General features: G+C 44.7%; 1 protein-coding gene across 1 annotated transcript in view; it reads left to right on the top strand.

Annotated features, from left to right (window-relative positions):
* The first annotated feature begins 6,002 nt into the window (after positions 1-6,002).
* The window catches only part of RCL1 (RNA terminal phosphate cyclase like 1), a 64,074-nt gene continuing 52,054 nt past the window's right edge, over positions 6,003-18,022 (top strand). Inside the window, exon 1 of the mRNA XM_032866512.1 lies at positions 6,003-6,283. Coding sequence (XP_032722403.1) covers positions 6,148-6,283 — 136 coding nt within the window. The 5' untranslated portion in view covers positions 6,003-6,147. The remainder of the gene's footprint in view (positions 6,284-18,022) is intronic.

Here is an 18,022-nt window from a genome sequence, read left to right as displayed (position 1 = left end):
GAGTGATGAGTGTGATTTGAGTGTGAGGGTGAATAAAATGTGATAGTGAATGAAATATGAGAACTTTAAACAATCCTAGAGAATCAGGGCTGTATTGTTTACGTAACAATGTTACTTTATGTATTAGGCTTCAATTCACAACTGAAGTTTCATAATTATAAATCCTAACGTTTCATAATTATGATATGGCTTCAAGATTGGCAACTGGTGCCTTGAAAATTCTGCTCCAAGCATTTATCACCTGCTGATCACCCGCTTCTCTGTCACTTTCACACTCAGTGAACATGGTTTCAGGTTGTCTGTAAGCCAAAACTCAAGTTCCTCACCCCGCCCCTTCCCAAAGCCTCTGAAACAAGCACATCCATGTTTTCAAATTTTATCAGTGTTTTTCCTGCTAACAATTATAGGAAAACAGAGATTAAATGTCACAGTGAATGGGTCTCCAAGAATCATAAAAAATCTTTAAAACGCTACTTGCGGTTATCCCTGGTCATCATCTCAATGTTAGTGGGACTTAAGCCATTGTCTTCTAGCTCAGTATCCCAACCTTCTTAGATGTTCCCTCAAGAGAGCGGGGATCTGCTTGTCGTAGGGGGGCTGGCCTAACGACCTGTGAGCTTCTTGGAGCTCCGTAAGTCTGTAAATTCTCCTGACTCCCCAGTTAGCATCTTTTGCAGTATGTTTAATCAAGAAAGAGACAAGAAGCACAGACTGCAGGAGCCAGACTGACTTGGGTTTGAAACCCAGTGTATTAATTTTCTGTAGCTGGGTAACAAGTAACCACACACACAGTGCCTTGAACACGTAGTTATTATCTCACTGTTTCTGTGGGGCGGGAGTCCAGGCACGGCTTAGCTGAGTTCTGTGTTTCAGGGTCACACCAGCTTGTCATCAAGGTATCAGCCAGGATGGGTTCTTATCCATAGGCTCAACTTCTATGTACTGACTTAAACAGCTTGGATGTGCAAATTTATGTATTTCATTAAATTTGGAAAGATTTGCTCACTATTTTTTTCAAATATTCTTTCTGCCCCTTTCCCTTTCTTCTCTTCTTTTGCAACTCCCATTATGTGTATGTTGGTACACTGGAAGACATCCCAAAAATCTTTTGTTTGTTTTTTAAGCTTCTCAAAGTGTGATTCTTAAGGCAGAAGCATAAACACGACCTCAGGAGTTGGCAGAAGTGTCAATTCTTAGGTCTTACTCCAAACGTATTGAAGAAACTCTAGGGTGAGACCCAACAATCTGTGTGTATGTGTGTGTGTTTTAATTGAAGTTGACACACAATATTACAGTAGCTTAGGTGTGCCACAGTGATTTGACAAGTCTACACATTAAGCTATGCTTACCACACGTGTAGCTGCCGTCTGTCACTATACAACCCGATTATAATATCATTGATTATATTCCCTACATTGTACTTTCAACCTGTGACTTATTCATTCCATAACTGGTAGTCTGTTCCTCTCTTTCATCCATTTTCCCCATCCCCTTCAAACTCCCTCCCCTCTGGCAACCACAAATTTGTTTTCTGTATCCATGAGTCTATTTCTGTTTTTCCTTTGTTTTGTTTTTTAGATTCCCCATGTAAGTGAAGTCATACAGCATTTATCTTTCTCTGTCTGACTTGTTTCATTCAGCATAATATCCTCTAGGTCCATCCATGGTATTGCAAATGGCAAGATCTCATTCTTGTTTATGGGTAAGAGTCCATTGTGTGCATATATCATATCTTCTTTATCTGTTCATCTACTGATGGACGTTTATGTTGCTTCCATATCTTGGCTATTATATAGCTGCAACAATAATAAATAATGCTGCAATAAACATAGGGGTGCATGTATCTTTTTGAATTAGTGCTTTTTGGGGGGAGGTTAGCTATCTAGCAGTGTCATTACTGGATCATATGGCATTTCTGTTTTATGGTTTTTGAGGAACCTCCGTACTATTTTCTCAAGTGTTTACACCCATTTACATTCCCACCACCAGTGCTCGAGGATTCCTTTTTCTCCAAATCCTCACCCACACTTCTTTTTTCTTGTCTTTGTGAGTTTAGCTATTCCAACAGGTGTAAGGTAGTATTTCATTGTGGCTTTGATTTGCATTTCCTTGGTGATTAGTAATTTTGAGCATCTTTTCTTGTGTCTGTTGGCCATCTGTATGTCCTCTTTGGAAAATGTCTATTTAGATCTCTTGGCCATTTTTAAATTGGATTGTTTGTTTTTTTGGTATTGAGTTGTGTACATTCTTTATATACTTTGAATATTAACCCCTTTGGATATATCATTTGCAAATATCTCTTCCCACTCAATAGGCTGCCTTTTTGTTTTATTGATAGCTTCCTTTGCTGGCAAAATCCTTTTATTTTGTCATACTCCTAATAGTTTATTTTTGCTTTTGTTTCCCTTGCTTAAGGAGACATAACAAAAAAAATGTTGCTATGGCCAAATGTCCAAGAGGTTACAACCTATGTTTTCTCTAGGAGTTTTACGGTTTTAGGTTTCACATTTAGGTCTTTAATTTTTTTTTCAGTTTATTTTTGTATAGTAAGAAAGTGGTCCAGTTTCATTCTTTTGCATGTAGCTGTCCAGTTTTCCTAACACCATTTGTTGAAGGGACCGTCTTTTCCTTTGTGTATTTTTGTATTTTTGCTTCCTTTCTTGTAGATTAATTGACAATGTAAGAATAAGTTTACTTTGGAGTGCTCTATTCTGTTTCATTGATCTATATGTCTCTTTTTGTGCCAGTACCATACTGTTTTGATTATTTTAGCTTTGTAGTGTATCTTGAAATCTGGGATTGTGATTCCTCCATCTTCGTTCTTTCTCAAGGTTGTTGACTATGAGGTCTTTTGTGGTTCCATATAAATTTTAGGATTCTTTGTTCTAGTGCTGTGAAAAATGCTGTTGGTATTTTGATAGGGATTGCATTGAATCTGTAGATTGCTTTGGGTATATGGACATTTAACAACATTAATTCTTCTAATCCACAAGCAGGGTAAATCTTTCCATTGTTTATGCTGTCTTTAATTTCTTTTATCCATGTCTTATAGTTTTCAGAGTACAGGTCTTTCACTTTCCTGGTGAATTTTATTCTTAGGTTTTTGGGGGGGAGGGTGTAATTGTAAATGGGACTATTTTTAAGATTTCTTTTTCTACAGCTTTGTTATTAGTGTACTTAGAGAGAGACCCTTGAGAATTAAATACGTCTAAGAGTTTTTTGGTATTTGCCACTTTAAGCAGGTCATTTATTTTCTCTGAACCTCAGTTCTCAATTTTTTAAAAAAGATTTTATTTATTTGATAGAGACCACAAGTAGGCAGAGAGGCAGGCAGAGCGAGAGGAGGAAGCAGGCTCCCTGCCAAGCAGAGAGCCCAATGTGAGGCTTGATCCCAGGACCCCAAGATCGTGACCTGAGCTGAAGGCAGAGGCTTAACCCGCTGAGCCAGCCAGGTACCCCTCAAATTTTAAAAATCAGGACTTATTTGGGGGTTGCCCAGAAAAAGACTCTGAGGCAATAATTTGAGTGAAAGTAGTTTATTTGGGAGTTAATCTCAGGAAATATCAGAAGGGAGCTGAGATGTGTACAGGGAGGGAAGGAAGCTGGTAAAAGTTAATCAAGTATGTTATCTCTGTGGGCAGCTGGAGCTAAAAACCTCTAGGGAAACCTGGGGAAGTATTGTAGAATCCATGTCACAGAGCTGTCTCATCCAAGGGTTGAGGAGCTGGGATATTGATACATCAACTCCCATTAGTCATTGGTTGAAGACTCTGGGGAATATTAATTCCTCAGCACCTCTAATCTGCTGAGATCTATGCAAGAGGGAAAAACCCTCAGACAAAGAGATACAGGTGCTACTGGAGGAAAATTAACAGGTTTGCACTGAAAATGATAAGAGCCCAAGGGATATGAACAGGGCACCCACGAGGTTTGCTACAGAGTATAGGTTGCTGAGTAATTAAAATGAGATCATATACAAAGAAATCCACTCCTGGCATGATGGTTCCCATTCTTTTTTTTTTTTTTTTTTAAGATTTTATTTATTTGCCAGAGAGAGAGTACACACAAGCAGGCAGAGGCAGCGAGAGAAGTAGGCTCCCCTCCGAGCAAGGAGGCAGATGCGGGACTTTATCCCAGGACCCTGGGATCATGACCTGAGCCGAAGGCAGCGGCTTAACCAACCAGCCACCCAGGCGTCCCGATGGTTCTCATTCTTGCTTTGGAACATGCTACTGCAGGATTGAATGGAGGCACCGAGGTCCAGGAGCTTTCAATACTCACATCAGGAGACACTGCCAATTTCCTGAAAGGCAGTCTTAAAAAATGGAAAAGGCAATAATATCAGTGGACTACCCACCACTCTCAATAGACTTCAGGGCTAATAACATGTCACTCTATAGGAATGCAGACCTCCCCAGTGTTTCCCTATAACTGAGTCTTATCTACACAAGGCTTGCTACCTTGGCTAGTCTTTTTTTTTTTTTTTTTTTTTTTTTTTTTTTTGCTTATTTGTCAGGGAGAAAGAGAGAGAGAGAGCGAGAGAGCACAAGCAGGGGGAGCTGCAGGTAGAGGGAGAAGCAGGCTCCCTGCAGAGCAAGGAGCACCATGTGGGACTGGATCCCAGTACCCTGGGATCATGACCTGAGCTGAAGGCAGACGCTCAACCAGTTGAGCCACCCAGGTGCCCCACACACCTTGACTAATCTTACTCAAGCTCCAACCCTTGCAGATCACTGCCCCTTACCCTGCAAATGTTCTGGAACGCACGGTCTGGTGACATTATCCAAGAACGGTTGCAAACCCAGGTTGTTACGATATTGGATTCGTAAGTTTGCAGTCATTTGATAGATGTCAGTGCATCTCTGAAGGTTTTTGTTTTTGTTTTTAAGATTTTATTTATTTGCTTGACAGAGAGAGAGAGACAGAAAGAAGGAATACAAGCAGGGGAAGTGGGAGAGGGAGAAGCAGGCTTCCCGCTGAGCAGGGAGCCTGATGTGGGTGTCGATCCCACGACTCTGGGATCATGACCTGAGAAGAAGGCAGATGCTTATTGCCTGAGCCACCCAGGCGCCCCTCTCTGAAGGTTTTGAGCAGAGGAGTGATATAGTCCAATCTTTGGTAAGATTCTGGTATGCAGGATTAAAAGACAGCAAAGAGGTAAAAGCAGAATCTGTGTGTGTGTGTGTGTGTGTGTGTGTGTGTGTGTGTTTGTTTGTTTTGTTATTAACTATCCGTTTTGAGGCATGCGGGATGGGAGAAACTGATTTGGCGGAAGCGCTGTGCACATAAAGAGACCGATGTGAAAGGGGCACATCTTGGTGTCTCATAATAAAGTAAGCAATGGCCTGGTATCACAAGACTCTGGTCCCCATGCATAGGGCCACGCCACCTGTGCAATGTTCCTCGCGTCTTTCCTCCCGTGTAAGGCGGGAATGGGTGCACCTCACGGGGTTGCAGCTGGGAGCGAGGGGGCCGCGCCAGCTGCGCGCTCAGCACAGAGTCCGCAACAGGATTACGCGCTAATCCCATCTTCTCCAGCAGGAAAAAGGCGGGGGAGATAATACTAGGTACATCCAGGGTTTGCCGTAAGTACTGAGGCTAAGTACCGCGCCTGTAGTGGGCACCAACCCCAGCCCGTCGCCCCCCTGGGCCCCACGCGTGGAGAGAACGCACAGAGACTATCCGGGAAGGGGAGCTCCCGCGCTTGGCTAACGAGCTGCCCCCGCACACGCTCCTTCCAGCCGCGCGCTGTTGCCGGGGCCCAAGCACCGCCCCACTCCAGCGCGAGCCAATGGCAGCGCGGCCCGGGCACCGCCCAGCTCCAGCGCGAGCCAATGACTACATCTCACGGGCACCGCCCTGATCCTGCGCGGACCAATAGCGGCGAGACCTGGCGCGGGAGCCGTCCCCGGTCGGGTGGGGAGGCGCGGAGACCGCTACCGACTCCGCCCCTCTCCCCTCTGACCCGGTGTCTCGTCTCTCCGTCTTCCTGTTCCAAACCACGTGGACGCGCCGGGGGCTGCGGGGCTAAGGTAGAGATCCCGGGTCACCACCGCCGCTGTCGCCGCCGCCGCTGGGGTCGCGACCCCCGCGCCCGTCCGAAGTCGCCGCGCCCCGGCCGCCCGCGTCTTTGCGGAGGGCGCGCACATGGCGACCCAGGCGCACTGCCTCAGCTACGCGGGCTGCAACTTCTTGCGCCAGCGACTGGTCCTGTCCACCCTGAGTGGGCGCCCCGTCAAAATCCGAAAGATTCGGGCCAGAGACGACAACCCAGGCCTCCGAGGTAACTCGGGGAGGGCAGTGCGCGGGGTGGGCGCGGGGGCCGCGGGAGTGCGGCGCCGATGCCCTGGGGGCGGTGTGCGGGGAGCCTGCGCGTCCCGCGGGCGCGTCGGGGAGGCCGAGCGCTGCGTCGCCCCCACGCCCGAGCGCGCCCGGGGCTGAGGGGGGAGGCGGGGTCGGGCCCGAGGGGTGTGCTCTGCTGCGCGCTGCGCTGGCGTCGCCCGGACGCCGCTAGTAAACAGCTACACGTTTTCCAGCGCTACGTGTTGCAACAAATCCCGGGCATCTCCCCCTCGCCTGCCTTCAGTCCCTCTTGCTCACGCCGCGAGCCTCTCAAAGGATAAAGGCACTTTGCTGGACCGGAATGTGGCGATTGGGCAGATAGAAGATGGAGAGAGAATTGGAGAGAAAAGTACCACTGGTTGGTTTCGTGCCCTGTCCCAAAACACATCTCAGAAGCCGTTGCCCCCTCGGACATTGGCTGTCTCTGTCCCCGTGATTTCTCAGCTGCAGGCACACCTTTTTTTTAAAGGAAAAAAAAAAAAATAAAATTCTTTGTTTTTAGCCGTAATTGGGATGTGCGCAGGACAGAAGCTTTGTGATGGGGTTTTTTTTTTTTTTTTTTTTTTTTTTCCTTTAAATCATAGGTCTAATTGCCTGGACTTTAGTCACATTTGGTGACAAGCGTTAAACTACAGCTTTTCAAGCTTTCCCCGACAAAGGCGGATCAATGGGAAAATAGGCCCTGTTTAAACTCACATGGAGTGAAGTGGTGCCGGTTTTCAACTGGCCCCCTGAAATAAGACGCACGCATTCGAAAGCTTCTGTCTGGTTATCCCAAATTGGGAGATTCGCTTGAAGCAAATAAGGAAAAACCTACCTGCAAATGGAAGGAGAGGGTTTGTGGTTGGTCTTGGAAGCTTTGTCGGTCCTGTTGAAGTGTTTACTTTGGCCCGAGTTCTGTGCTAGGTGGCCGGCCCATTTGGTCATCTGAATGCATGTTCTGGAGGGTTACATCTCGGCCTCTCTTGAATGGTGATTGGTTGCCCATGAAGGGAAAATGCTATGTCATTGATGGAGATAGCCCGTTAGGAAAGAAAGACCCTCCATACCTGGTGACTGTGGGGAGGGCTGGTGTTGGTGCAGGATTCTTCTCCCTACCTCTCAGAAACACTGAGGAAGGTAAGGAGGGACACCCGACGCGGTGTCTGCGGGGTGCCCTCCACATAGCCCTTATTCTGAACTGGCTTGGGCAAAGCAGTTGCTTGATTGCTCTGCTCTGTGGCATTCTCATCCAGCTGGCGCCTTCACCTCCAGTTTACTGTAGAGAATTTGCCATTAGCTAGATATGGTTAAGACAGGCTTCTACCTCTGTGAACGGTGGGCATAGGTTTTTGGTTTTTGGTTTTGTTTTTTTAAAGATTTATTTATTTATTTTTTATGTGACAGAGATCACAAGCAGGCAGAGAGGCAGGCGGAGAGAGAGGGGGAAGCAGGCTCCCTGCTGAGCAGAGAGCCCGACTCGGGGCTCGATCCCAGGACCCTGGGATCATGACCTGAGCAGAAGCTGGAGGCTTTAACCCGCTGAGCCACCCAGGTGCCCCTGGGCATAGGTTTTTTTGGTTGTCTGTTTTTTTTAAAAGCAATATAAGTACTTTGGCCCGGAAACCTGGGATTTCTGTGGGAAATTTAGTGCTTGTAAGATACAATTTAGCGTTTGTCTTTTGAAGGTGGTCTGCAGACTAATATTTAGTGTTCTGAAGGATGCTTTACCACCACCACCACCACCCCCGCCGCCCCCGCCGTCCACTGTTGGTGAACATCTCTTCACTGCCAGACACGCAAACTCTCATTTCTTCCAAGAGGGCTTGGCCGCTTGGCACTTCCTGAAAGGATGCCAGGCTCCACTGCTTGGGGGACGTCGTGCTCGTTGGCAGATTGTGTTGGTATTTTATGGGGAGCACTAGGTGAAGCATTACATCAAGGGGAAAAAAATTAATATATCAAGGGGGAAAAACAGAGGCTCCTGATTTAGATCTTCTTGTGCTGGTTTCAAGTCCTTAGAAATCTTGTAGGTGTTCACTTAATTTCTTCAAGAGGGCGGCCTGGGTGGCTCAGATGGTTAAGTGTCTCCCTTTGGCTTGGGTCATGATCCCAGGGTCCTGGGATGGAGTCCTGCAGTAGGCTCCCTGCTCAGCAGGGAACCTGCTTCTCCCTCTGCCTGCCACTCCTCCCCCTGCTTGTGTGTTCTCTCTCTCTCTCTGACAAATGAAATCTTAAAAAAAAAAATTTCTTCAAGAGCAAACAGATATTTGTATGCATATATATGCATTCATAGTTATACATACATGTATGTGTATGTACACATATACATAAACACACATACATGTTTATGTGTATAAATCCATGTGGCCCCTGCTACATGGTATATGGTCATAGTCAAGCGAGTCCTTGGTAGTTTGTTTGAAGATGTAGCCAGGGGGGTGTGCTGCCAGTCATCTCTCCCTTTCTGACTCAGATTCTGAGAATTGGAAAAAACTCGGAGCATGTCCAATAGAATCTTCAGCTTAAGTATAAAAATTGCATCTCTCCAAGGTGCTTGCTTAATCATTCCTCCTGGTGTGGGATCTGGAGGGTGGGGGGTGTGGAGGCCTTTTGCCTCAGGGGCAGTGGTTCAGAAAAGGTTACTGAGCCCCAGTTTGTGCAAGCCTTTGTGGGACTGTAAGCATGAGAAGCGGGTTGCCCCACTTCTGGAGGAGCTGAGTAGGAAGTGCTTGAGAGTAGCTTGAGTAACGTCAAGTAGGAAGAGCTGAGTGTTGCAGAGGGACTCCAGGGACTTAGGGCAGAGGCTTCCCGGGGATTAGGAAGGAAGACTTTCTGGGTCTTCTTGTGGTCTGGACAGATACCATGGTGGACTGTTGCTGAAGGGAACAGCTTGTGAGTCAAAGAGTTCTTTATTTATTACGTTGAGGTAAAATCCTTAATTTGTTGTGGTTGTAGTAGCTTGGTGGTTCCGAGCTTGGTCTCAGAGTTAGACCTTGGTTTGAGTCTTGGTTCTGCTTTTGCTATTAGCTCTTGGACCTTGGCCATTATTCTTTAACATTTCTGAGCCTCAGTTTTTTGTTTTTTGTTTTTTTTTTTTTTGGTTTGTTTTTTGTTTTTGGTTTTTTTTTTTTTTTTTTGGTCTATAAAGTGAGGACAACATTACCAACTTAACTGGGTTATTGTAAAGATTGAATGAAATAATACTTAAAATACAGAGAACAGTGGCGGGCTTGCGGGAAATACAAATGTTAGCTGATTTTGGAGTGCCTGGGTGAACTATTTGGTTAAATGTTCAACTCTTGCTTTCGGCTCAGGTCATGATCTCAGGGTTCTAAGATTGAGTCCTCAGCAGGCTCTGCGCTCAGCAGGGAGTTTTCTCCCTCCACTGCCCTCCTTGTGCACTCTCTCTCTCATATAAAAAATAAATAAATCTTTTAAAAATAATGTTATTAACTGGTTTCTTATTTTAACTTTTTTTTTTTTTTTAGATTTTATTTATTTCTCAGAGAGAGAGAGCACAAGCAGGGGAAGCCCCAGGCAGAGCAGGCAGAGAGAGAAGCAGGCTCCCCACTGAACAAGGAGCCTGATGCAGGACTCGATCCTAGGACTCTGGAATCATGACCTGAGCTGAAGGCAGATGCTTAACTGATTGAGCCACACAGGCGCCCCGGTTCCTGCTTTTATATGGAAACCTCACATATTTAAAGAGAATTATGCTTTCTTTTTGTCTTCTCTTTTCAGTCTAAAGTTTTCCTTTTGGGTGATGTCTTCCAAATATTTGTGTGTATTATGTATAATGTAGTGGTTTTCAACCAGGGCAGTTCTGCTCCCCACAGGGACATTTGGCAGTTTTTGGAGATATTTTTGGTTGTTACAACTGGAAGGCTGCTCCTGGCATCTTGTGGGTAGAGCCCAGGGTTACCATTAAACCTGTAGTGCACCAGACAACTCCCTTGCACAAAGACTACTGCCCAGAACGTCAACAGCATGGATGTTGAAACCCCCGGCATATGAGACTTAATTATTACGCGTTTTCTTTTCTTTCCCCCTATTTGTAGTGGTTGGGAATAGTGTATGGACCAAGAAAGCTGCACAGGGGTTCAGAAGGGGATGAGACACAAGTCACACTCTGTGACTTCAGGCAAACAAGCCGGTCTCTTAAGTAAAACTGCCTCCTTCCAGTGCAGAGCAATTGTAATGCAATGAGAAGATTTTGAACCCGTAAGAAAGATGATCCTAGAATGGTTTTTACTAATTACACAACCACATGTGTGGTTTCTGCTTCATTCTGAGAAACACAAACAATTATGTTTCATTCTACTCTTGTTGTTTGTGAGGAGGAAGTAAATATTTTGTTTTGCTTCTGCGTTCCTGCAGGTAGAAAGCCAAGGCATAGTTAGGTGAGGTAGCTGGGGGAGCTGGAAGGAGGCTGCAGCCAGCTCCCGCTCGGAGGGCTTGTTCTCCCATTTAACTGCGCAATAGACTTGGCTGTTCCTCGTCATACCGGAAAGCAGCTGTCTGCAGTGCCCCTGTCTCTGGATTTCCTGAGGACGGTGTCTTGCAGGGTTAGTTTGAGTTCACAGTTTATGAGTAAGGTGAGGTCCACATGGAAAGAATTCCATGAGGGTAATTGTTTAAAGCGGGACTAGGGAAAGATGGACTTGGGCAGGAGCACTGGTTCAGCGGTTGGAATGCTCTTGCCCATCCCTGAGCCAAACTGGTGACCAAGCCTCACTGTCTTTCCCTGTGAAATTGGAGAGAGGGGTTATGTGGGCCCACGGGAGTGCCGCACATGGCTTTAGCGGATGAGATTCTGAAAAGGGTGGGGTAAATGGAGTTTTAATCGAAAGAATTCCTTAAAATGTGTGGCAGAAATGCTATGTAGAAGTCCTTTGAAAGGAAAATATCTTTTGGTGAACTGATGTGGTGTTTTGGGGCTAAATCTAGCTGTTCATAAATTGCATCTTCTAGAGGGAGAATTGTAAGGGAAAACTTTCTCCTCTACTCTCAATACCTGTGACCCAGGGTGTGGGATTTCTTCCCCCTACAGAGCAGTTCTCCATTTCTCAGCGAGATCTGGCTGGGTGTACTACAGACTGAACTCCATTCTGACGCTGTCTACATGGAGAGACTGCAGATCCCACTGGGTAAGGGCTCAGTCCCACAAGACTGCTGCCCGTTTCGGACAAATCCCAGTTGCAAGTTCAGGCCTCTTGTACTTCTGACCCACTGGTTATATAAATCGGGGGTTCCCACCATCTCCTCCTCGGGTCTGCTAATTTGCTAGAATGACTCACAAAGCTCAGGGAAACCCTGTATTCACCAGTTTATTGTAAAGGATATTACAGAGGGTACAGTTGAACACACTCAGAGGTATATAGGGCCAGGTCCTGCAGGGTCCTGAAGCAGAAGTTTCTGCCCTCTGGAACCAGGGTGTGCACCACCCTTCCCGCACGTGTGTTCATTCACCGGCCTGGAAGTTCTCTCCTTGTGCAAGAGTTTTAATAGGGTTTAATCTCCAGGCAGTCTCCTTCCCTTCCCGGGTCAGCAGCCCACTAATGACTCGGTGTTTCTCGTGACTAGCCCCATCCTGACGTTGTGTAGGGACCCCATCTGACGTCACCTCATCAGCATAAATTCCAGTGTAATTGAAAGGGGCTTCTTAGGAATAAATTTTAGGAGAACCCTCCTATTATTTTGGAACTTCCAAGGATTTTAGGAGCTCTGTGCCAGAAATCGGGGACAAGGGCCAAATGCATTTCTTACTATACTGCATGGATGCACCTGTAATCTGGCCTGAGACTCAGTTACTGATTAGTAACTAGATTTGGGGAAGCCTGATGACTCTATCAAGGATAGTTGATTGAATATTGTCTCGTGGATTGGGAACCAGCCCTCTTGTGCCTCTGTTGACTGTTAGTTTGCTATCATATGTTGATTATTGGGTACCCAAAATGAGATACTCCTTTTTGAAAGAGAGATTCCAGGAATCCTAATTTTCTGCCTTCAGATCTGCTGTTGCTTGGAAACTATAAAATACTATTCCAGATGGAACCGTGCACCGTCTTTTTTTTTTTTTTTAAGTAAGCTTTTAATTTTGAGATAGTTGTGGATTCACATGAAATTGTAATAAATAATACTGAGAAAGCCTGTCTACACACTTCACACAATCCCCTCCTCCCTATGGAACATCTGGAAAAACTGTAGTAGAATGTCATAGCCAGGAAATGGACACGGATGAGAATGAAGGTATGAGCCTCCGTTACCACGAGTCTTCCTCAGTTTGCCCTTTCTCAGCCACACCATCAGCTCCTTAACCCTTGGCAATCACTAATCTGTTCTCCATTCCTATAATTTTGTCACTTGAAGAATGTAAGTGGAATATAGTAAGTAACTTTTTGCAGTGGACATTTTTCATTCAGCATGATCTTCTGAAGATCTCAGTTTTTCTCAGGTTTTTTCCTTTTTATTGCTGAATAGTATCCTATGGTATGAAAGTATTACAGTTTTTTTTAACCATTCACCTGTTGAAAGACATCTGGATTGTTTCCTTTTTTTTTTTTTTTTTTTTTTGCCATTATAAATAAAGCTGCTGTAAACATTTGTGTACAGGTTTTTATGTGAACACAAGTCTTTCCTTGGGATAAATGCCCAGGAGTATAGGCGCTGGGCTATATGGAGTTTGAATACTGAGGAAACTGCCGAAGTGTTTTCCAGTGTGGCCTTACCATTTTATATTCCCACCAGCAATGTGTAAGTGATTCAGGTTCTCTACACCCTTGCCAACATTTGGTGGTGTCACTTTTTTTTTTCCCTACGGGCTTTAAAATGTGTTACTTTTTCTAAAATCAACATTTTAATAACTTGGCTAAGCCTGTGCAGCTGGTGGCACTGAGGCATCCTCCCGGCCTCTGGCCCTGCCAACCAGCTGCAGAGTCTGCTGGGCTGTTTCTGGATGAGTCCCAAGGGTATTGGCTAACAGGCAGCAGCTCAAGGTTACTGCCCCACCCCTGTCCCCCCAGATGTCACATTTTGAAAAAGCCCCATCTTGATAACACTTTCTTGTAGAACGTGATGTTCTCCGATTTGGGGGGACGGGCTAAAATTTCCTTGGTTGTTGCCAGGGGTTGGGTGATGCTAACAATGTGAAGGCCACTGATGGCCTTCAGAAAGAAGAGGGAGGAGGCGGTGAACTACCAGCAGAACACTGGTTGAGTATGGCCTGGGTTCAGAGGAGGAACAGGAAACTCAGGAGTGCCCTCCTGTCCCCCCAGGAGAGGACAGAGTCCACGGCGCACTGTGCTCTGAGTGGCATTCCTCACACACCTGGGATGCCGCAAGGAGCTGCAGGCCAGACAAGGCAGCTGCCGCCTGGGCACCTCCACCACTGGGGGCGGGGACCATGCCGGGATGGTGCCCACGGCAGCCTGGGCCTGACCCAGGCCTCCATGCAGGGTGGCGGGGGGCGCAGGAAGTGTAAACAAGCCACAACTGGGGGATGCAGGCCTTAGGCTGCAGCAGGTGGCTGTCACCGGAGGAGTCACTGCAGGAGCCCGAGGAGTCCGAGTAGGATGTTCATGTTGAGAGGCAGGAGGAAGAACTCCACGGAGGACCCGTCCCAGGCTGGGGGGTGCCTCCTTGGGGCTTGCAGCCTCTGTGCTTTGTGCTACGCCTGGGCTGCTCCTCGTGCCCTCCAACCGCCGTGCTCAGGGTTTCTAGTTTTAGCTGTCCTGATTGTACTGTCTTGTTTGATTTGCATATTCCTAATGGCTAATGAAGGCCAACATCCTTCCCTCTGCCTGTTTGCCATCAGCACCACTTCCTCTGACATCTTTTGATCATTGCCTACTAGGATTGTTTTTAAGCTTAAGTTTTGAGAATTCTTTATGTGTTCCGGTCCTTACGTGTCAGATATGCGGATGGCTGATATTGTATCCCACACTAAAGCTTGTCTTTTTGTGTTCTCTCTCTCTCTCTCTTTTTTAAGTAAGCTCCATGCCCAACATGGGGCTTGAACTCATGACTCTGAAATCAAGAGTCACCTGCTCTACCAGCTGAGCCAGCCAGGCGCCCCCAGTCTTGTCGTTCCCTTAACATGGTCTTTTGCAGAGCAAAAGATTATACTTTTAATGAAATATAATTTATCAAGTTTGTCTCTTATGGCTTGTGATTTTGGTGTTGAGTCTAAGATCTCTTTGCCTAGTTTTAGATTTTGAAGATTTTCAGTGTTGTTTTCTGAAGGTGTTATAGTTTCACATTTGACTTTGTATGACTGCTCTAGCACCATTTCTTGAAAGGCCATTTCTTCCATCAAATTGCTTTTGTACCTTTGTAAAAAATCAGGTGGGCGCATTTGTGTGGGTCTCTTTCTGGGACCTTTCTTTGGTTCCCCTGATCCATATGTTTGTCCCCTTACCATACCACAGACTGGATTATTGTACCTATAATTGTGTAGACTGATACCTTCAGCTTTATTCTTACTTTTCGTGATTGTTTTAGCTGTTCTGATTACTTTGCCTTTCTGTATAAAGTTTAGAATAATCTTGTCTTTATCAACACAAAAATTCCTAAGATTTTGACAGGAACTGTGTTAAACCTGTATGTCAATTTGGGGAGAATTGTCATCTTTACTGAGTCCTCTAAGCCATAAACATAGTATATATCTCCATTTATTTGGATCTTCTTTACTTTCTTTCACCAGATCTGTGTAGTTTCCAGCATACAAGTCCCATAAACACTTTGTTAGATTTACACGTAAATATTTTACTTTTTCTAGCAATTGTCAGTGGTATAGTATTTCTTTTTTTTTAAGATTTTATTTATTTGACAGAGATCACAAGTAGGCAGAGAGACAGGCAGAGACAGAGAGAGGAGGAAGCAGGCTCCTCGCTGAGCAGAGAGCCTGATGTGGGGCTCGATCCCAGGACCCTGAGATCATGACTTGAGCCAAAGGCAGAGGCTTAACCCACTGAGCCACCCAGGCTCCCCAGTGGTATAGTATTTTTAATGTCAGTCTCCAATGCTAGTATATAGAAGTACGGTTCATTTTTAACATGTTTATCCTCTACCTATGCTGAATATACTTATTAGCTCTAGGTGTCTTTTTGTACATTCTTTGGGATTCTCTATGTAGATAATCAATCACATCATCTGTAAAAAGGAATAGTATTATTTCTTCTTTCCAAACTTTATATCTTGTATTCCCTTCTCCTTGACACATTGGCTAGAGCTTCTAGCACCATGCTAAGTATGCAATGAGAGCAAACTGCCTGGCCTTGTTCCTTCTTTTAGGGAGAAAGTGTCCAGTGTTTTGGTGCTAAGTGTAATGTTAGCTGTATGTTGTTTTTGATTTTGTTTTTTTCCAGATGCTTTCGTCAATGAGAAAGTTCCCTTCTATTCCTATTTGTCTTATTTCTTAGGTACTTCTCGAAAGAAATTAAAATCGCATTGTGTATATTTTAAATTTTGTCCTTAATATGAGCGTTTCCTCATGTACTTAAATAATTATTTAAATTTTTAAAAAATATTTTTTTTATTTGACAGAGAGAGACACAGCGAGAGAGGGAACACAAGCAGTGGGAGAGGGAGAGGGAGGAGCAGGGAGCCCTATGCAGGGCTCCATCCCGGAACCCTGGGATCATGACTGAGCCAAAGGCAGACGCTTAACACCCAGGTGCCCCTATTTTAAAATATTTTTAATGTCTTTATGGTATCATAAGGATCTTTCACAGGCTATTTAATGAGAGCAGGTTTTTTTTGCTATTTAAATTGTGTTACAGTGCCTTTATTTGTATTTTTTCTAATATAAATTTCATGTATTTTAAAAAAACACACATGGTGTGAAAATCAGAGGGAACAAAAAGGGTTTACGAATTGTGTCTCTTTCTCTTTTCCATCCTCCCTTTCCCATGAAGCAGTCAGTGTTAATAGTTTGTTGAGTTTCTTCTCAGGGCTCTTTTTTCCACAAGCAAATATAGGGGTGCCTGGGTGGCTAAGTTGGTTAGCTGGTTAAGCGTCTGCCTTTGGCTCAGGTCATGATCCCAGAGTCCCAGGATCAAGCCCCACATCGTGCACCCCACTCACCAGCGAGTCTGCTTCTCCCTCTGCCCCTCCCGCTGCTTTTGCTTGCTCTCTTACTCTCAAATAAATAAAATCCTTAAAAAAAAATAAAATACATATGCACATTTTTCTTTTTAATTTCACTCAACATATCATGGAGGTGACTTGTATCAGTACATAAGAATTCTCCTCATTAATTTTAAGGCTACAAATTGTTCTGATGTATATCCAATATCTGTACATCTAATATTTATATGTGACATGTATATAATATTAGAAATTTATTTTAGCACACTTATTGTTTCTAGATACTGAATTTGTTAGGATACTTTGAAGCTAAAAATGTATTGATTGAGATTTGTTCCTTGATTAAAAGTATAGGTCTTGGGGCGCCTGGGTGGCTCATTCATTAAGTGTCTGCCTTCGGCTCAGGTCATGATCCCAGGGTCCTGAGATGGAGCCCCACATCGGGCTCCCTGCCCAGCAGGAAGCCTGCTTCTCCCTCTCCCACTCCCCCTGCTTGTGTTTCCTTCTCCTGCTGTGTCTCTGTCAAATAAATAAATAAATAAAATCTTTAAAAATAAAAAAAAAAGTGTAGGTCTTTAGCTCGAATTCTTTCCTTCACTGCCCTTGTTTGAGACATAGTTTGCATTTCTTAGTGAGGAATGGGTCAGGTGTTGTGTTACAGAGTTACAGAAGGGATGAGCTCACTTCTTGGGGGGCTGTGGAGGAAAGTGCATTAGACATTTAAGGATGCAGTCTTTAAGGGATTCTCAGATTGAAGGGCCTAATAGTATAAACTGCTAAAACATGATAAATACAGTAACATAAAAAATGCATGAAACATAAAAGTAGTGCTTAAAAGATTATAAAATGAACACCTACGTGACCCCATCCGAGACAGGAAGTAGATAGAACACTCTTGTACCTACAGGGCCTCCTCTGGCTACGACTCCCTCCTCTGCCACTGCTGGTAGCCACTTTCCTGACCAGTACAGTATTTGTGTTGATTGTCTTTATAGCTTTATGACCCAATTATGTATTCCTCAACAGTGCAGTAAAATTGTGCCTGGTTTTGGATGTTTTCCCCTGGTGCTTAGATAATCTGACCTTCTGTATCCCCAAGAGTGGTCTTGAGGAGGAAGAGTCCAAGAGGATGTGTAGGAAGTGAAGGGGTAAGGAATCCACACCTCTTGTCTTAATGAAGTTTGGGGACATCAGTCTTACTATATTATTAAGTGAATTTGAAATCTTTTTCATACCACGTGATAGAGCTGTGTCTTCACTGTTGCCAGGATTCTGGAACTAGTTCTGGTTGGTTCTTTGAAGTTCTGCTTCTGAATCAGCCTTTGCTGTGACCGGGGGATGGTCCAGCCTGGAGTTCTCTTTATGTGTCCATTCCGTTCCTGCTGTATTCCTCTGCTGGGCATTTTTAACTAACTGTGTTCATGCTTAAGTGCCCCTGTGGATTGCAGAAGAAAAAAATTCTAAGATTCCTTCTTTTTGTTTTGTTTTGTTTTGTTTTTTTCTTTCCTAAAATGTAAAAGATAGGGAGTTTAATCATCGACTTTATTCATAAATGTCTGTTCCTCTCTCCCTTTAGCCACTTCAAAAGCTTGAGCAAATCGAGAGTTTTCCT

The sequence above is a fragment of the Lontra canadensis genome, unplaced genomic scaffold (assembly GCF_010015895.1).
Source record: "Lontra canadensis isolate GAN:19392208 unplaced genomic scaffold, GSC_riverotter_1.0 scaffold31, whole genome shotgun sequence".
Classification (NCBI taxonomy): Eukaryota; Metazoa; Chordata; class Mammalia; order Carnivora; family Mustelidae; genus Lontra; species Lontra canadensis.
This window is presented reverse-complemented; position numbering and strand designations above follow the sequence as displayed.